Source organism: Hylobates moloch, unplaced genomic scaffold (assembly GCF_009828535.3).
Source record: "Hylobates moloch isolate HMO894 unplaced genomic scaffold, HMol_V3 SCAFFOLD_1, whole genome shotgun sequence".
Lineage (NCBI taxonomy): Eukaryota > Metazoa > Chordata > Mammalia > Primates > Hylobatidae > Hylobates > Hylobates moloch.
Genome location: NW_026652276.1, coordinates 17107082 through 17126333, shown reverse-complemented (window position 1 = coordinate 17126333; position 19252 = coordinate 17107082). Strand labels below are relative to the sequence as shown.

Genomic DNA, 19252 nt, shown 5'->3' with positions numbered 1-19252 from the left:
ATCTTTTAGGAAAATCCAGACAGGAACAAGTTTAATCTTTCTCTGAGTTCAGGGTGAATGGGGTTTCCAGTTCAATTTTTAAGGTAGTTTTAATCATGCCAAACTATTAAATGTGTATGTATGAGATTGGATTAACTCAGTCTTTCTTGTCTCACTTTTTAGAAAAGGAATTGTTAGCAGATGATTGTAGTCATGAAATATTTTGACTGGCAGCACTAATGTTAAAGACAGAAACCTTAAAAAAGCCAAAACAGGTCTTTTATTCATTCCTGTATGAAAAAGCATATTCTCCAACTATATATGCTTTTTGAAAAAATTTATTTTTCCATAAGTTATTGGGGTACAGGTGGTATTTGGTTACATGAATAAGCTCTTTAGTGGAGATTTGTGGCATCCTGGTGCACCCATCACCCGAGCAGTGTACACGCACCATATTTGTTGTCTTTTATCCCTTGCCTCCTCCCACTTTTCCCAAGTCCCTAAAGTCTATTTTATCATTCTTATGCCTTTATGTCCTCATAGCTTAGCTCCCACATATCAGTGAGAACATATGATGTTTGGATTTCCATTCCTGAGTTACTTCACTTAGAATAATAGTCTCTAATCTCATCCAGGTCATTCCAAATATTGTTAATATGCTTTTAAAAACATAGCTTGATTAAATGAACATTCTCCTGCATTGATATTTAAAAATTAAGTATTGCAGCAGGTGGCAGAACTCAAGTCTCTTGAGAAAGGAATATGATTGAAGATTGTTGACTGGAATAACATACCTTTTCTTCCCCAGATGGTTTTATTGTCCTTTAAGTTCTATGAATGGTGTTTTCTATAATCAGCAGGTACTACTGTATTTTGCCTTTAATTTTGGTGGCTAAAAGTATCAAGCTCAATGTTTGTGCCTTCCAGGATTCTTAGAGGTTACAAAGATTTATTTTCTAGAGGATAAACTAGAATTTGGACCTAGAAATAAAATGAACTCCATTATGTTTCACATTTTCCCTGTACACAGCTATCTCTCTGGTTAAGTTTATTGTAGGGTCTTACCGTAGAGAGCAGATGTAGCTCAAGGCAATGAGAACAGACAGAACTGGGGTGCTAGAAAAATTGCCAGAGCTTGCCAGTTAGTCCTGAACACATTGTTTAGGCTTCCTTTGTATCAGTATGCTCATTTGTTCAAGGAAATTTGCTGGAGGCCATATTTATGACAGCAGGTAGCTTTGGCAGACAGTGTTGTACTTGACAATAAATAGATGGATATATTTGCTAACCCCTAGTTTTCATCTCCCACAGGATTATTAATTTGTACCATTATTGGTAGTGTTGTTGACCATCAAGAGTTCATTATGGGGTCTTCCTCCCACTTCTTCTTTGTCTTTTTTTTCTCTATCTTACTCTTCTTTCTAGGTGAAACTCTTGACCCAGCACTAGGGAAGTGTCTTGCTGTCCAACTATTAGCTGATCACTCTTCAGTTCAACCTAGAGAAAATCAAAAGCTAGCAAAAAATAACAGCTAGAAATTTCACATCTAAATTTTATCAATTTAACACCTTGACTTAAATTAGGCATATGTTGGGAGTCTATGTTTTGAATGGAACAAAATAACAGTATCTTGCATTTGTTTAGTGCTTTATGCAACATATTGACCTTCCTGATCTTATTTGATCTTTAAATACCCCTGATATGGTTTGGCTCTGTGTCCCCACCCAAATCTCATCTCCAGTTATAATCCCCATGTGTCAAGGGAGGGACCTGTAATTCCCACTAGTTGAAGGAGGGCAGTGATTGGATCATGGGGGCAGTTTCCCTTCTGTTGTTCTCATGATAGTGAGTGAGTTCTCTTGAGAGCTGATGGTTTTATAAGTGTTTGGAAGTTCCTCCTTCACTTTTCTCTCCTGCTGCCATGTAAAGAAGGTCTTTGCTTTCCCTTCACCTTCTGCCATGATTGTAGGTTGCCTGAGGTCTCCCCAGCCATGTGGAACTGTGAGTCAATTAAACCTCTTTCCTTTATAAATTACCTAGTCTTGGGTATTTCTTTATAGCAATGTGAAAACAAACAAATACAACCACCCCAGACATTGAGAACATTGAGATCATCTTCACTTTTGAGAATGCCTCAAATTACAAACATTTAAATTTGATAACTCACTTAGTGTCATACATTTAGAGGACAGCATGGAACTCTTACAGAAGGAATCAGGAAATATAAGCTCTGGTTTTGGCTGTGTTACAAACTAACCATGTCAGGTTAGTGGTGCAACCACTGTGAGCTATTCTTAGTCTATGAAATTATGGCCTGGAACTAGAATTTTGCAGGAATATTTTATGATTTTTTGATTTTGGAATCTCCTTTCCCCATCAAAAGGAAGGAAAATCAGCTGGGTGTGGTGTCTCATGCCTGTAATCCCAGCACTTTGGGAGGCCGAGGTCGGTGGTTCACCTGAGGTCAGGAGTTCAAAACTAGCCTTGCCAACATGGCGAAACCCCACTAAAAATACAAAAATTAGCTGGGTGTGGTGGTGGGTGCCTGTAATCCCAGCTACGTGGGAGGCTGAGGCAGGAGAATCACTTGAACCCGGGAGGCGGATGTTGCAGTGAGCCGAGATCATGCCACTGCACTCCAGTCTGGGCGACAGAGTGAGACTGTCTCAAAAAAAAAAAAAAAAGAAGAAAATCTGCCAGAGTGATTTTTATTGTATTGTTTTCCTTGCAAGATAACTGTACAAGTGAAAACCATAAAATAGACAAAAATATATTTTGAAAAATGTTTTAAAACAAAATATGCTCATACTTTCTAACATTATGTTTCAGTTCTATGGCAAATATGTCTTGACTCTGGGTTAGGCTACGTTTTCATGAAGATGTGGAACTTTAGCCTTTTTATCCACGTATATGTCACTTCTTATACGACCCTCTTATTCTCTTTTCCCATCCCCAGACTTCCTCTTCCCTTTTTCATTTTCCAAAGTGTAACTTTCCACATCCCCTTTCTTGTTCTGGATCTCTATGTTTAGGAAATTGCATTTAAGTCAGAGATCAAAATCTGATATCCTAGGGCAGGGGTCCCCAACCTCTAGGCCACCGACTGGTAGTGGTCCGTGGTCTTTTAGGAACCTGACTGCACAGCAGGAGGTGAGCAGCAGGTGAGTGAACATTACTGCCTGAGCTAAACCTCCTGTCAGATCAGCAGCAGCATTAGATTCTCATAGGACCGCTATAAGTGCAAATGTGAGGGATCTAGGTTGCATGCTCCTTATGAAAATCTAATGTCTGATGATCTGAGGTGGAACAATTTCATCCCCAAACCAACCCCTCTACCTGTCTCCGCCATCCGTGGAAAAATTGTCTTCCACAAAACTGGTCCCTGGTGCCAAAAATGTTGGGGACCCTTGGGCTAGGGGCTAGATCTGGCCCCTAGATACATTGTGTTTGGTTTTCACAGTGTTTAAAAAACTGAGCACATTGCCAATATTTATGAATCAGGAAATTTTGCATAAAAACCCAGATTTTAATGTATCTTGAAAAATAGGCCATATGGCAATACTATGTCTGCTTTGCCATATGGCACTATGAAGGTGGGTAACAGTGGCTCTTCTTAGATGGAGCATATACATGTCTGTTCTCCAGAATCTTCACTCATTGTTGTTACTTTCCTGTCACTGCTAGGCATTTGAGTTCCTGACTCAGTTTCATACATACCACTGGAAGTTTTGGGCGTAGAAGAAGACAAATATAATTAGTTGATCAGAGCTGACCAAGATGCATTTCATGTTCTTTGTAATTCATTATATTTAAAAATATGCTCTGAGGACTTATTATTAAGCACTATATCCAGCCGGAGAACAGAGATGGAGCTTTGTTTCTTTTTTTTTTTTGAGACAGAGTCTTGCTGTGTCACCCAGGCTGGAGTGCAGTGGCGTGATCTCAGCTCACTGCAAGCTCTGCCTCCCGGGTTCATGCTATTCTCCTGCCTCAGCCTCCCGAGTAGCTGGGACTACAGGCGCCTGCCACTACGCCCAGCTAATTTTTTGTGCGTTTAGTAGAGACGGGGTTTCACCATGTTAGCCAGGATGGTCTCAATCTCCTGACCTTGTGATCCGCCCGCCTCAGCCTCCCAAAGTTTTGGGATTACAGGCGTGAGCCACCGCGCCCGGCCTATTTCTTTAATCATATGTTAAATGATTTAATTTGAAAGCTTAACATTTTATAGGGTGGTGTTTTTTTTTACTGGAAACTGATAGATTCATGTAACTGTTCAGCTCACTGAACATGGATGAAATGCCAGTTACATACTCATTGAGCTTAGCGTTGGGGATATTTGTCATATTAGCTTGGCCAGTTAAGACATTACAACTTGCATAGTTGTCATGTATTGCTTTAAAAAAGTTTTACTGTTTGGGGAATGTTTCTTTTTAACTGAGGTTAAGGTGAAATTCCCAGTTTTATAAATATGCAAAGAATATAATTGTGCATAAACTAAAAATGCCAACTATCTCATAGGTAATAGCTTAATTATCTACTCAGTGTGTGTCTTTATTCCCAGACGAGTGTGTTTTCACATCCAATTTGTATCTTTCCCCTCCAGTTTTAACCTTGCCCTATTGAATATCAGTTATAATGTTGGGAATCTTGTTAATATTAAATGAATACCATAAATAAAAGAAGCATTTAATTTTATTACATGACTTTTACCACAGAGTGTTGGTTGCGTTATTTCTCTCTTTTCTAGAAGCCTGTGACTATTAAAATTTATTCTTAGAAATGGTATGAACCATTTCTATCCTTTCTTTGCTTCACTGCTTCCAGTTGGTGCAAGATCGGAGGGCCCTGGACCATGTTTCTTGGTATTTACAACAGTACATCACAAGCACAGCTGTATGGCGGAAGTCACCTTGGAAAGCTCATTTAAAACATGAATTTCACTTCTTCTTTCTGCCTTCCCCAGCTCCCCCAATCAATCCAGTAGGCCTGGGGTGAGGCCCAGGAATCTGCATTTTAACAATCTGGATATTCTAATACAATAGGATCTTTGTTTAAGAAGGGTGTTTGTATCAGAAACTCAATTGCTATAAACAGGAAGAGGAGCTATTCTGTTAACTAGAAGTTCAGGAATTGGGGGAGTTCTGAGAACTTCCATCGCTTGAGTAGCGATGAGCAGAGCCATTTTTTCTCTCCTTCCAATCAGGTTTAGTGTGCTTGCCCTTAGCCAGCTCGCGGTTGCTCTGAGTCCACAGTGTACACTATGGATGTTGCTGTGTTTGAGCTCACACACCTGTGACACAGGCTCTTAAAGAACAAATGAGCTAGTGTCAGTGAAATATCAACACACAGTAAACTAAAAGGAGAATCACACTTATGTCACAGAAAACAAAGGATAGTTGCTTTTATGCCACTAGTCAAAACCAGAACTTTTTTTCTGAGCTTGTTCTAGCTTCATCTGGAAAGTGAACAGAAGCATTTCTTGATGGCATAGTACAGACACTAACACTTAGCATATAATCACATTTAATTACTCACATGTTGTATAGTCTACAATAGCCACTGCACACATACCAGTCATTAGTGCTCAGCAATGACAAAAAATAATTGCTTCCAGTCCTTGGCCAAACAGGTCTATTGACCCAATACCAAGTATTTTGTGTGTCTTACTGGACATCTTGCCAGACTTCTTTATAGGTAAAGACACTGACCCAGCTAGACCTTGGTGCTCCCATCTCTTGAGAATCAACTGTTTCTTACATTTAATCACTTCACATATCCTATTCTGCAATGATACTTAGCTGGTTTGTGGTCTGATTTGGTGAATATTTCAAAGAACTTGAATTTTTGGAATACGAAGACATGTCCATGGGTAACAGGAAACTGACTGTCTTTGTCTTGTCCCTACAGGAAGCAAAATAAAGGGAAGAAAAAGACTTTTTAGTGAGCCTTTATACAGAACATTGATGATTTTTCCCCCCAATCACCAAATACTACCTACAGTGTTAAAAGTTCACTTCAAAATATATCATGATATTTTTTGTTAAGTTGTTCAACAATGATGTAAGGATATATATATTGGAATGACCTTTTAATTAAACCCAAGGAATAGTGTGGATAAAACAAAAACTTAAAACTATTGAGGGAGAGACTATATGGCTGAGGAATGATTATTAGTTTGATGTTCAAAGTGGAAGAATATCTCATTCTTAGGCCAAGAGTCTCTTGCATCAAATCTCTTCAGCTCATGAAATGAAGCAGAAACTTGAGGCAATTATTTTATAATCCAGATAAATCTGCTCCTTTTGACTGTGAATTAACTGAATACCCATCATGCTTGAAGAGTAAAGGGAGTAAGAGCAATAGCCCCGTGTTATCTGAGGGATTATATCTTTTCATTTTGCCTACTTCTCCTTTTACCTCTAAAATATTACATAGAATTTAGACATTAACCAGGAGAAACTGCTCTTAGGAATAAATCTAAAGAACAGTGTTTAAAATGACTGCCTTTTCTTTATTTTTGTTCTCTTTTGTGGGAACAAAGAGGGTAGATAAGGCAGTAATTTCACTGAATGACATTTGGTGGCCTTTGTCTCAGAAAACACAGCTGCACCTTTTTTTCTTTTCTTTTCTTTTCTTTTTTTGAGACAGAGTCTCATTCTGTCACCCAGACTGGAATGCAGTGGCATGATCTCAGCTCAGTGCAACCTCCTCTTCCCAGGTTCAAGCGATTCTCCTGCCTCCGCCTCCCCAGTAGCTGGGATTACAGGTGCACGTCACCGTGCTGGCTAATTTTTTGTGTTTTTAGTAGAGACGAGTTTTTGCCATGTTGGCCAGGCTTGTCTTGAACTCTTGACTTCAAGTGATCTGCCTGCCTTGACCTCCCAAAATGCTGGGATTTCAGGCATGAGCCGCCATTCTCAGCCAGTCCAGCTGCACCCTCTTTTGGGAGGAAGGCAGGCCAGTGCTTCCAAGCACTGGAATCAATAAAATAGTAACAACCACTGCTACTTGGTGAGCAGTCACTCAGCCACCTCATTTACTCTTCACAAAAACTATGAGGTATCTGCCTTTAGGATTTCCTTTTTACAGAAGAATAAACTGCGACACAGGACAAACTAGTAACTTTCTCCAAGGCCACATTGTTTGTAAATGATGACGGAGGTGGAATTTTGGCCATCTGATTCTGGAAGCTGCCTCCTTAAACTTCTTTCTGGATTTGGAAAAGGAGAGAATGTATTTATTGTAATGAATCTGGTTTACCCTATCAGTAAACTGAATAACATAGCATTTCTAATTTTAACTGTTTATATGGGCCCTTGTCCCTAAGCTTGTCAACTGAAATTTGTTTTTCTAAAACACAAGAAGAAAAGATTGAATTTCTATGTCAAAATTAAGAAAAAATTAAAATCCTGTCTTTAGTTTCTGGAAATCTTTGATTCTTAGAAATATTGACATTGGCATTATTTTGTAAAATATTTTCTTGGTATAATAATGGAAAAGTTCACAAGCAAATTGGGTATGATGTCTGATATGATTCAAAAGTCAGTGCAAACAAATTGGTTCTTGATAGATATTTGTAAAATGCTTTGAAAGCTATTAGTAAGGAAATTAATTTCCCAAATAATCAGAGGAATAATATAATGACATTTTACTTTACTAGTTAATTCCTGAGAATATAAAAGACACATTTAAAAAGGGCTACAATAAAAAAAAATGCTCAATTCCTACTCAATAGTTCTAGTGGATTTCATGCCAATCCAGCTGTTGATTTTAAGCCAATACTGGCTTTCTTCCTTTAATACAACCTTGCAATTGGCTCAATCTTTCAAATTAACTTTTACATTAGAAATGGGTTGTATTCTAAATAGTTCATTAGTTGGCAGCTTGGAAGTTGGAAAACATTTTACTTTAGAAAAATAATACCTCATAAATGTTGGTTAGGTTCCCATACTATCATAGAAAATAATATAAATTGAAATGGAAAAACTAATAGTACTATAATTCTCAGCATTGTATGTCTGTGAGAATGGTTTAAGTGCAAAAAATAAAACATGATATATACACCGTATAATTTCAGCATATGTGAACACAAGCTATCCATCTCAATGATTCAGGGATTATGAAGAGTTTTGTTTTTAAACATTTTTACTTTGTATATTGCCTGTATATTTTGTAACTTTTTTTTTTGAGACGGAGTCTCACTCTGTCACCCAGGCTGGAGTGCAGCGGCCCAATCTTGGCTCACTGCCACCTCTGCCTCCCAGGTTCAAGCAATTCTCTGTCTCAGCCTCCCAAGTAGCTGGGACTACAGGCATACATCACCATGCCTGGCTAAGTTTTGTATTTTTAGTAGAGATGGGGTTTCACCATATTGGTCAGGCTGGTCTCGAACTCTTGGCCTCAGGTGATCTGTTCACCTTGGCCTCCCAGAGTGCTGGGATTGCAGGTATGAGCCACTGTGCCTGGCTGTAACTTTTTTTTTTTTTTTTGAGACAGAGTCTCGCTCTGTTGCCAGGCTGGAGTGCAATGGCGTGATCTTAGTTCACTGCAAACTCCGCCTCCCAGGTTCAAGTGATTCTCCTGCCTCAGCCTCCCAAGGAGCTGAGATTACAGGTGCCCACCACCACGCCTGGCTAATTTTTGTATTTTAGTAGGGATGGGGTTTCACCATGTTGGTCAGGCTGGTCTCGAACTCCTGACCTCAGGTGATCCGCCCACCTCAGCCTCCCAAAGTGCTGGGATTACAGGCGTGGGCCACCGCGACCAACACCTGGCTGTAACTTTTTTTTATGATAAACATTTAGTGCTGCTATAGAACTGGATATGTATATATATACATATATATATATATGTATGTATATGTGTGTGTGTATATATTTATATATATACACACACACTTTTTTTTTTTTAAGGAAAAGGACATATCTCTGCCATTCTTCTGTTTTCCTTCTTTGAAGACACATGACCAATGGAACCCAATGATTGAGTGTTCATTTCTTGTTTCCATATCCCACATTTGATCTATAAATAAATCTTCTTGGCCCCACCTTTGATGCACATCTAGAAATCACACCCACTGTTAGCACGCTTGGCAAAGAAATGATCCCCTCTTGCCTAGATTATTTTATAGCCTTCAGTCTGGTCTCCTTGTTTTCGATATTGTTCTCTTAAAATTTTTCACAATAGGGTTTCCAACCCAAGAACTTTTTACAAAATGAAAAGAGCACGTTATGCACACAAATTTATTTACAATAAATCCAGAGTCACTGGAATCGGGTGGAAGGCCACCCTTGGCTCTCTGCCTACCTGTCCTTCTGCACACCAGCTTGCTCACTTGTCACACCAGGCTCCTGGACTATCCTTGAACACACTGGTAATGCTCCTACCCAGGGCTTCTGCATTTTCTCTTCTCAATGCCTAGAGAGTTCTCTCTTTAGCCTTGATCAGAACTCATTCTCTCTCTCCCTTCTTTACTCAGATGGAAAGGCATTCTTTGGCCATAGTATCAAACATTTCATTATGCTCCTCTAACCCTTCTTTATTCGCTTTATTTTTTGCTTTGGTACTTAACACCGTCTAACATAATATACACTTTATGTATTTGCATGTTTACTGATTGTCATGTTGCAAAGAAATAAGCTCCACATGGGCAGGGGTTTTTGACAATTCGGTTTCCTGCTGTATCTACAGGGCAGAGAATCCTGCCCAACATGCAGCACACCCTCAGGATATATTTATTGAATGAATGGATGTAATAAAAGTATAAAAACCTAGACTGAAAAGATAAAAACCAAACTCATGATGACATTTGCCCCTGGGAGGACAAGGGAAAAGTTATATAAGACTTTCTTTATTGGTAACTTTCTTTCTTTCTCTCTCTCCTTCCTTCCTTCCCTCCCTCCCTCCCTCCCTCCCTTCCTTCCTTCCTTCCTTCCTTTTCTTTCTTCCTTTTCTTCTTTTCCCCTCCCTCCCTCCCTTCCTTCCTTCCTTCCTTCCTTCCTTCCTTCCTTCCTTCCTTCCTTCCTTCCTTCTTCCTTCCTTCCTTCCTTCCTTCCTTCCTTCCTTCCTTCCTTCCTTCTTAGAGGCAAGGTCTCACTATGTTGCCCAGGCTGGTCTTGAACTCCTGGCCTCAAGGGATTTGCCCACCTCAGCCTCCCAAAGTGCTAGAATTACAGGGTTGAGCCACCGCACCCAGCCACATTTTATTTCTTTTACATATAAAAACATCTGAAGCAAATATGACAAAACTTTTTGAATCTATTGGTGCATGTAACATAAATTTCTGAATATTTCTGTATTTTGGAAGTTTTCATAAGATATTTATTCTGGCTTTCCAATAATTTCACGATAAAGCATATATTCCTTAGCATTCCACGAACGGCCTTTAATGATGAATCCTTTTCACTTCTCCATCCTCATTTATTTTACTACTTTTAGTCTCTCTCAATGGCATGGCTTCTTCTATCCTCATGTCTGTTTTGTTCTACTTGGGAAGACCTTTCCATTGTTCTTTGCCTAAATCTAGTAGTCTTTGGTGACTCCAGTTACTCTCCCTGCTCCTATGATAGAACCTTCTGCAAGGGAAACACAATTTTCATCCTGCTTTATTTGGAAATCCAAATAAAGCTGACTCAACCTTTGTATCCCACATCCTGTGGGAAGTCCAGTGCCCTTTCCAATATTTATGAGAATTCCTACAGGTCCCTTGCTAATGGTTATCTCTTGATTTGCTTTCCTGCCACTGCTGAGTTCGATGGTGCTCTGGGTCCCTCAACAATCATATTTTTGCATTTTCTCTTTCCTGTGATAAGCTAATAATCATGAGACCCAGGTTCCCCTCCTCTTGATTTTCCTCCTTCTACTCACACAAGACAAAGACAAGTAGAGATCTTGCTGAAGAGTTAGGGCCTCATTGGGAGTTGGAAGGTGGGATGCAGAGTGTGGGAGAGAGGGGGCAGTGCACGCTCCTGCACAGTTGTGCAGATAAATTAGGCTTGGTGTTAGAGGACTTGACTCTACCACTTCAGGAGCCACTGGCCAAGTTTCCTCTAACAGACCCTGGCTTGTTTTTCTTTTTCTTTTTCTTTTCTTTCTTTCTTTCTCTTTTTTTTTTTTTTTTGAAATGGAGTCTCACTCTGTCTCCCAGGCTGGAGTGCAGTGGTACCATCTCGGCTCACTGCAACCTCTGCCTCCCGGGTTCAAGTGATTCTCCTGCCTCAGACTCCCGAGTAGCTGAGGTTACAGGTGCAGGCCACCATACCTGGCTAATTTTTGTATTTTTAGTAGAGACAGGGTTTTGCCATGTTGGCCAGGCTGGCCTTGAACTCCTGACCTCAAGTGATCCAGCCCGCTTCAACCTCCCAAAGTGCTTTCTTGACTGTTGTCTCACATCCCTCCGATTCTCAGGCTGTTCCAGCTCTCTAAATACCAATTCACATATTTTGGAGAGCAAATTGGTTTTCACTTTGTCTCTTGGCCCTTGTGAGTTATGCCTAAATAATTTTTTTAAACAATTTCCCCTAAAGCCCACTAAGGCACCTGCCTCCACCAGGACAGCTGTTCTCTGAGAGGAGTTCTGCGTTCAGCTCTTAAAGTAACTGTGCTTTCTCCCTGAGATGCACTTTATTGCAGTAGATAGTTTACTTGTGTGCCTTTGTCACTAAATGAGAGTTTTGAATGTAATGGCTTACTTTTGCTGAATTTTGTATCACTAGTGCCTGGCTTAGAATATGATCACTAATGCTTAATGAATAAATGAATACTAAGTTATCCAGTTGTTAGAGGCATCTATTAGAGGGTGCCATTTAACCTCAAATAAATTTGTTACTTTAAATTCCCAAAATAGACATAGGTGATATGGAAATTATTTATATGCTATTTGTTTTGTTTCCTCCACTAGGTAAGACTTCACTTATCCAGGGGAATGTCTTAGTAACCATCTCAGCTTGGGTCTGTTCACCAGCTTGAAGTGTATTTTACATTACCTGCAACCACAAACATGCTCAGGAAAAGCTCTTTGGCTGGTCCTATTGCTGGTGAAAAAATCTGTGGCAAACACCTTTTCTTCCATGTCTTGCTTCTTAATTGGAGCACACGCCAGTGACTTAAGTGTTCCCTGAGCTTCTAGAATTCCGCTTTTTGGGTGACTTTTCCCAGCTTTCCAGGGATCATTTACAGCAGATGAGCAAACTGATGATGAAATGGAATAGCGTCTAACAATCATGACATTGCCTGTACAAAAGACACAAAATTCAACTTAAAAAAATTCTACCCTAATGACACTCACAAATGAAAAACTAGACAGAACTATTGTTTCTCATTACTTTTTTGGCATAAAAGATAGCCATTTGGCCAGGCACGGTGGCTTACGCCTGTAATCCCAGCACTTTGGGAGGCCGAGGCAGGTGGATCCCGAGGTCAGGCAATGGAGACCATCCTGGCCAACATGGTGAAACCCCGTCTCTACTAAAAACACAGAAATTAGCCAGGCAAGGTGACAGGCACCTGTAGTCCCAGCTACTCAGGAGGTTGAGGCAGGAGAATTGCTTGAACCTGGGAGGCGGAGGTTGCAGTGAGCCAAGATCATGCCACTGCACTCCAGCATGGGTGACAAGAGGGAAACTTCATCTCAAACAATCAAACAAACAAACAAAAAAGCATTCATTGATTTATTTTACTAATATTAATTGAGTGCCAACCATATGCCAGGATCTTTTTTAAAAGATGGGGATGTGGTAGAGAACAACATAAAATTCCAGAGTTCACCTTCTTATGTGGAAGACAGACAGTAAACAAACAATATATGATAGAATTCACATAGTAATACATTCTAGGAAGGCAGATAAGGCTGATGAGGACAAGGGGATAGAGACAGATGCAGGAAGGTGTTTGGAGGCTATTTCAGTTGTGTGGCCAGGGAAGACCTTTCTGAGAATACAGCATTAGAACAGGGGCTCGACATACATAGATAATAAAAAATGACCTTAAAATTGGGAGAACATGAATCTCCCAGACATGCCAATTCTTGATGGCCTTGTTACTCCTGATTCTAGAAGAACAGGCTTATCCACAGTGTCTGATCACCTGAATGGCCACAGGAATTTAACAGGTTGTTGCTAACTGGCCTATGATTGCATGTCTTGGCCTTAGTTGGGACAGTCATTAGGAGGATGTCTATTGAGTGAAAGACGAACGCAAAGGAGACACATGGCAAAGAGCAAAGATGCGTGGTGTGGGAAATTGGAGAGACCCTGAAAGAGATGGAGAGATTTGTGGCTTTAGTTTCCAGGGGCTTCCAATTCACTGTTCATAGTGTCTCCCAATAAACTCTTCCCTTGAGGTAAATCAAATCTGCCCTGTTGTTGTTGTTTTTTAATAACGAAAACATGTTGATTAAAAGGGCTTTATTTTAGAGGCTCTTGGTACGTCTGAATGCCAGCTCTTACACTGCATTAACTCTGTGATCTGGAACCGGTCATTAACCTCTACTTGGAGGTCTGGTGATTATCCAACATCTACTTGCATGTCCAGTGTTGTTCATGTGGCTTACAACACTGATCTCATGGGTTGGTTTTCATTTTCTGAAGCACTTTATGAGTGATTGTGGAATCTTCATTCTTCTCACTGCAGCTTTGCCATGAATGAGCATGAAAGCGTAAAAAACCACTGCATTATGGGTAGGCTTTGCGAGTGCCAGAAGCACAATTATTTTTTATTTATGTTTGCTGACCGCTTCTGGAAAAAGCAGACAGAAAATCATTATGGTTATTTCAAAAGGTGGAGGCTGTTTCGGCTTTTGTAGAACAGAAGACTGAATTGTAGGAGAAGTCTGGGGAGAGTTTAAGTTCAAATCTATTTGAAGTGATTAACTGCAAATATTATTCATAAATTATCTTTAAATGCTCCCCTTGGTCATGATATGTAACTTCCACAATTATCTAAAAACAGATCTGTGACTACTTACAAACATACATGTTTTTGTTTAGAAGGATTATAAAACAATCCCTTGATACTGAATTGTAGGAAAACACAACAGGAAATTATGCTGATGATAGCAAAGTTACATTTGTTTTTACTTGGGACCTACAGTTAATTTGGGAGTCATTAGCATATAGGCTCATTGTTCATCTCCATGGGTCACAAAGGGTCTGTGTCCTTCAGTTTCTTATTAACAAAAGAAAAAAGATACTCAACACAGCATCACAGGCTCATTAGAACAATTCCGAAGATCACAGCCAAATGCAGTTTATTTGCCAGCAAAGGATGTGAACAGAGAATCAGAGGTCCAGCAATGCTGTGAAGAGTTGTTTCTTTTATCTTTACGTGGCAAATTGCTTCAAGGTTCCACAGGGCAAGAGGGGCCGGGAAACATCTCTGAAAGCGCTGGCTAGATTTCATATCTACCAAATATTTACGCACTATTACAGATGTTTCCCTGAGCATTTATCCAGCAAGGATTCATTCCGAGCAGGCACTCTGCATTCTCAGTATATTTTATCACCACACAGCTGTGTCTGGGCTGTAGCGTAGCTCTGCGTCCTGGGGTGACTTCAGGGGAAGTAGGGTTCTCCACTCACAGAGAGCTTCACTTTATCTCACCACACATACCAAGGAACACATGGAGGAACGTTTAGTTCTAAGTGATCCACTTCCAGGTCCTCTTTAATTGTTCCCTTTCTTAAAGTGAGACTCATATTTCTGATTTCACGTTATTCTTTCTGAAAGAAAACGTTTATGTATTTTTGTTTCCAAAAAAGGATTGGAGAAGTTGGATAATATAATCTCTATGAAGCTTATATTCTCAACTGTAAATAAGGAAATTTCTACTGGATGATCTCTTCCCTCCCTCCCTCCCTCCCTCCCTCCCTCCCTTCATCCCTCCCTCCCTCCCTTCCTCCCTCCCTTCCTTCCTTCTTTCCTTTTTGACGGAATCTTGCACTGTTGCCTAGGCCAGAGTGCAGTGGTGCAATCTTGGCTCACTGCAACTTCCGCCTCCCCGGTTCAAGCAGTTCTCCTGCATCGACCTCCTGAGTAGCTAGGACTACAGGCACGTGCCACCACGCCCAGCTAATTTTTGTATTTTTAGTAGAGACGGGGTTTCACCATGTTGGCCAGGATGGTCTCGATCTCCTGACCTCGTGGTCCACCGACCTTGGCCTCCCAAAGTGCTGAGATTTCAGGAGTGAGCCACTGTGCCTGTCCTCTAACGTTCCTTTCTAGTAACAGATTTCTATGATTCAATTAATTGTAAGTATGAATTTCAATTGACATTGGCAATTACTATTAAAACTGATAAAACTTATACTCAAGTCAAATAATAATATTTTTCTGACATGTCCAATGATATTATGACAACTATTACTTAGTAATTTACATTGAGTCTTACTTACACTATCTTTATTCCTCTCAACAGCCGTGTGAGGTAGATTCCATCATTACCTCCATTTTATAGATGAGGAGAGTGATCATAAAAAGCTCTACATCACTCTACATTCATAGAATCACAGGATTTTGCAGTTGGAATAGGACTTGGAAGACATTTAGCCCAATCCACTTATTTTTACATGAGGATGCTAAGATCAGAAAGTTTATGTGACTTGCCCAATGTTGAACAACTGTTACAAAACAACTAGGAATACAACCCAGGTGTCTTCATGCTCAGGACAATGATCTTCCTACTTATATTACTTGCTATTATAATAGCACATAACATTTAAGAAACAGATAACATCATTTAAAGTAACTAATTGGACTCCCAAGTGCAAATCTAAATCACATTTCTTTCTGTGTTTTATTTGTGCAATAAGCAAGGTTTCCTACAATTTTATCAAATATTTTTCACCAGTACTTTTTTTTTTTTTTTTTTGAGACAAGGTCTCACTCTGTCACCCAGGCTGGAGTACGTGGTGCACCCTTAGCTCACTGCAGCCTCAAACTTCTGGGCTCAAGGAATCCTCCCATCTCAGCCTCTCAAGCTCTCAAGTAGCTCAGTCTATAGATGTACGCCATCACGCCTGGCTAATTTTTTCCTGGCTAATCCTTTTCTTTTCTTTTCTTCTTTTCTTTTCTTTTCTTTTCTTCTTTTCTTTTCTTTTCTTTTCTTTGTAGAGATGGCGGTCTCACTATGATGCCTAGGCTGATCTCGAACTCTTGTCCTCAAGTGATCTTCCTGCCTTCGCCTCCCAAAGCGCTGGGATTACAGGCATGAGCCACCATGGTTGGCCTCACCAATCCTTTTCAAAGTTAATGCTAACATTCTTATTGGGAATTACCACCCATATGCTGAAGAAGTATGATATCAATTGTGCGTTTAACTCTTATGAATATGTTCTAACCTCCTCTAAGCTTGATGATGTTTAGACCCTGATAATTTAAAGGGCAATACTCTGTTCTTTGAACAGTGTTAATACATGTTTTAAAATAGGACAGTTAGTTCTAAGACGCAACTTACTTTTCTGTTAGGATAAGTCCCACAGAGAATAGACTTGAAGGGTTGTTGTTTATTTTTGGAGCAAGGCAGTGGTTTTCAATGGTGGATCAGGTGCGATTTAGTTCCCAAGGCAACATTTGGCAATGCCTGGAGACATTATTGATGGTCATAACTAGAAGGGGAAGCGTGAGTACTCCAGCATCTAGTGGTTAGAGGCCAGGGAAGCTGCTAAACACCCTACCATGCTCGAGATGACCACCACAGTAATTATTCAGTCTCAAATGTCAGTAGTACAGAAGTTGAGAAACCCTCAACTAAACAAATATTACAAATGTCCACATCCTTTTTTTTTTTTTTCCAACAGGAGAATGTCTAACCTCCTATAGGTTACTCTTTCACAGTTTTATTAAATAACCAGTAGACAGTTACTCAATCCAGAGTTGTACTTATGAAAAGGGGAAAAGACCTGGATCGGAATCTGTTTTCAGCTTTCAAATATAGGGTCTCATTAGAGAGACACATCTCTAACTGCAAGAACCAACTGGCAAATATGACCTGTTCCATTGTCAAGCTGTTCAGAGCTTCTTTTTTTTTTCTTTTTTTCTTTTTGAGATGGAGTCTCACTCTGTTGCCAGGCTGGAGTGCAGTGGCATGATCTCAGCTCACTACAACCTCCTTCTCCCAGGTTCAAGTGATTCTCCTGCCTCAGCCTCCCCAGTAGCTGAGATTACAGGTGTGCACCACCACACCTGACTAATTTTTGTATTTTTAGTAGAGACAGGGTTTCACCATGTTGGCCAGGAAGGTCTCAATCTCTTGACCTCATCACCCGTCCATCTTGGCTTCCCAAAGTGCTTCTAACTGGCAGTGCCTGAAGCTTTTGACAGATGATTTTAAGAGTTTTGAGTATTTAATTATGTGTATGATTTTATTTGAATATGTTGTGTGTAGGCAGGTATTGACGATTTTAATGTAGAGTGTATTTCTCACTCTGCTGATTTCTGACCCCATGTGTATCTTCACAGTCAAAATATTTCTCATAAAAGGTGAGAGATTTGATTTTTCCAATATATCAAACATTGACTCTGTATCTTGAAGTCTTCAATCTGTATAGCAGGCTGAATTATGTGCAGCATTCATTCATACAGGACAATAAAGTTATTAGTAAAACATGGATAGGAAATAGTATCTGCCATTTGTTGTGCCTTGGCCAGGTGCAATACTAAGCATTTAGTTCATATTACTGTAGTTAATCCTCACAACCTTGTGAAATAGGTACTATAACACTTCCAGATGAAGAAAACAAAGATTAAAGAGGTCTAATCACTGGCTTAGAGTCAAGTGGCTGAAGTGGTCAATTGGCACCCATATTTGTTGACTTTGACATCCATTTCCTTATCTGGTGTGCAGTACTGTTCCAGCCTTATAAGTGTGCGTGCCATTTGACATACACACATTCAATGTTCTATTATGCAGCATTTAAATGGCTGAAGTTAAAGAAGAAAAAGACCACATTGTTCCTAGTGTGACTGATTTCCACAAACCTGTCTCTCTTATCTTTCCCAGCAAATATGGAAGTAATTTTAGTGTTGCTATAATATGTTGCTTGAAGATGCTAAAGCCACTTTTGTCTAGGGATTCAAAGGTAATCTACTAGGAGGAAAGGGATGAAATCCACCACCGTTATTACCAAACTATACAGTTATCTGATCAGCACAATAGACTTAACTATTTCACGATATTTGCAAAATGGGCACAGCCCACAAGAGCTCAGAATGTTTGGGTACCTTGGTGTTCCTGCACTGCTGGTGCTGCATCAGTGGAAACGGCACCCTGAAGGGTTGCTGGAGATTGTCCTGGCGCTTCCTCCTCCCTTTCGTCTTCTGATTCTCCCCCTGAGCCTGAGGCTCTCTGACTACTTGCAGTGAATCTCATGCGGAGGGCTTGATTCTCTTTCTCCAGTTTGTGGATCTCTGCCCGCATTTCCTGGATAACTCTCACGAGCTGGATATTAGCTTCCATTGTCTCTTCTCATGTCACTCTAGTTGGCTTCTTTGGGAGAGACAGGTGGATTTTTCCTCATGAGCCCAAAACACAATCTACTCAGAGGGTCTGGCTGATCCTGCTCATAAACTTTTCTGAACAATAGCTGTCACTCTTCTCTGCTCCATCTTTCAGCACCTGGGGGGTTAGGCTGTCAAGGGAGGTAAAAGATCTTCCATGAAGTATTCATTCTGGGTTTTGTTTTTCAAAACAGAGATTTTCTTTCTATCTTTCATTTCATGTCAATCCACACTTCTAGAATATTGCTTTGTGTGGGAGGAGAAGAGAACACTCCACAAATTTCCAGTGAGGAACAGTTTCTTGTTTCCATCATGAACTTACCATCACAACAGCCACTCAGTCTTTCTCTGTTGCCACTTCTGGGATCAAATGTATCTCAGGATCACCAGCTGTCACAAGTGCATCAAAATGGACATAGAAGAATTATGCCATGTCTTCTCTGTCTAATGTGCCATAGTTCTGCATTTTTGCTAAATTATTAATTTTGACACTTATTAAGCAAGGGTAACATTAATCACAAGGGGTCATATGAACTGCAGGGATATTATTTAAATATGATGTTGATAATTAATACCTAAATCCCTGAAGATAGGCCAAGGAAGGACAGATATTACCACTCCTCAGTAAGTTTCTATCTTACAAGCATTTTGCTATTATTTACTTCTAGGATGTTTGCCTGGGCAAAGGCTGCCAGGGGTATTTTGGGAATGTAAGAAGACACAGGCTAAACATTAATCTTGAATGAGAGAGACATGTGACAATTACAGCTTTTGTTACCTA

General features: G+C 40.0%; 1 protein-coding gene across 1 annotated transcript; it reads right to left on the bottom strand.

Annotated features, from left to right (window-relative positions):
• Nucleotides 1–5756: 5756 nt before the first annotated feature.
• On the bottom strand, nucleotides 5757–18430 carry CCDC195 (coiled-coil domain containing 195). Its single transcript, XM_058437947.1, has 3 exons — nucleotides 18196–18430; nucleotides 11964–12210; nucleotides 5757–5880 (listed from the first exon to the last, which is right to left on the bottom strand). The coding sequence occupies exons 1-3, from the start codon at nucleotides 18428–18430 to the stop codon at nucleotides 5757–5759; spliced, it is 606 nt and encodes a 201-aa protein (XP_058293930.1).
• Nucleotides 18431–19252: the final 822 nt, after the last annotated feature.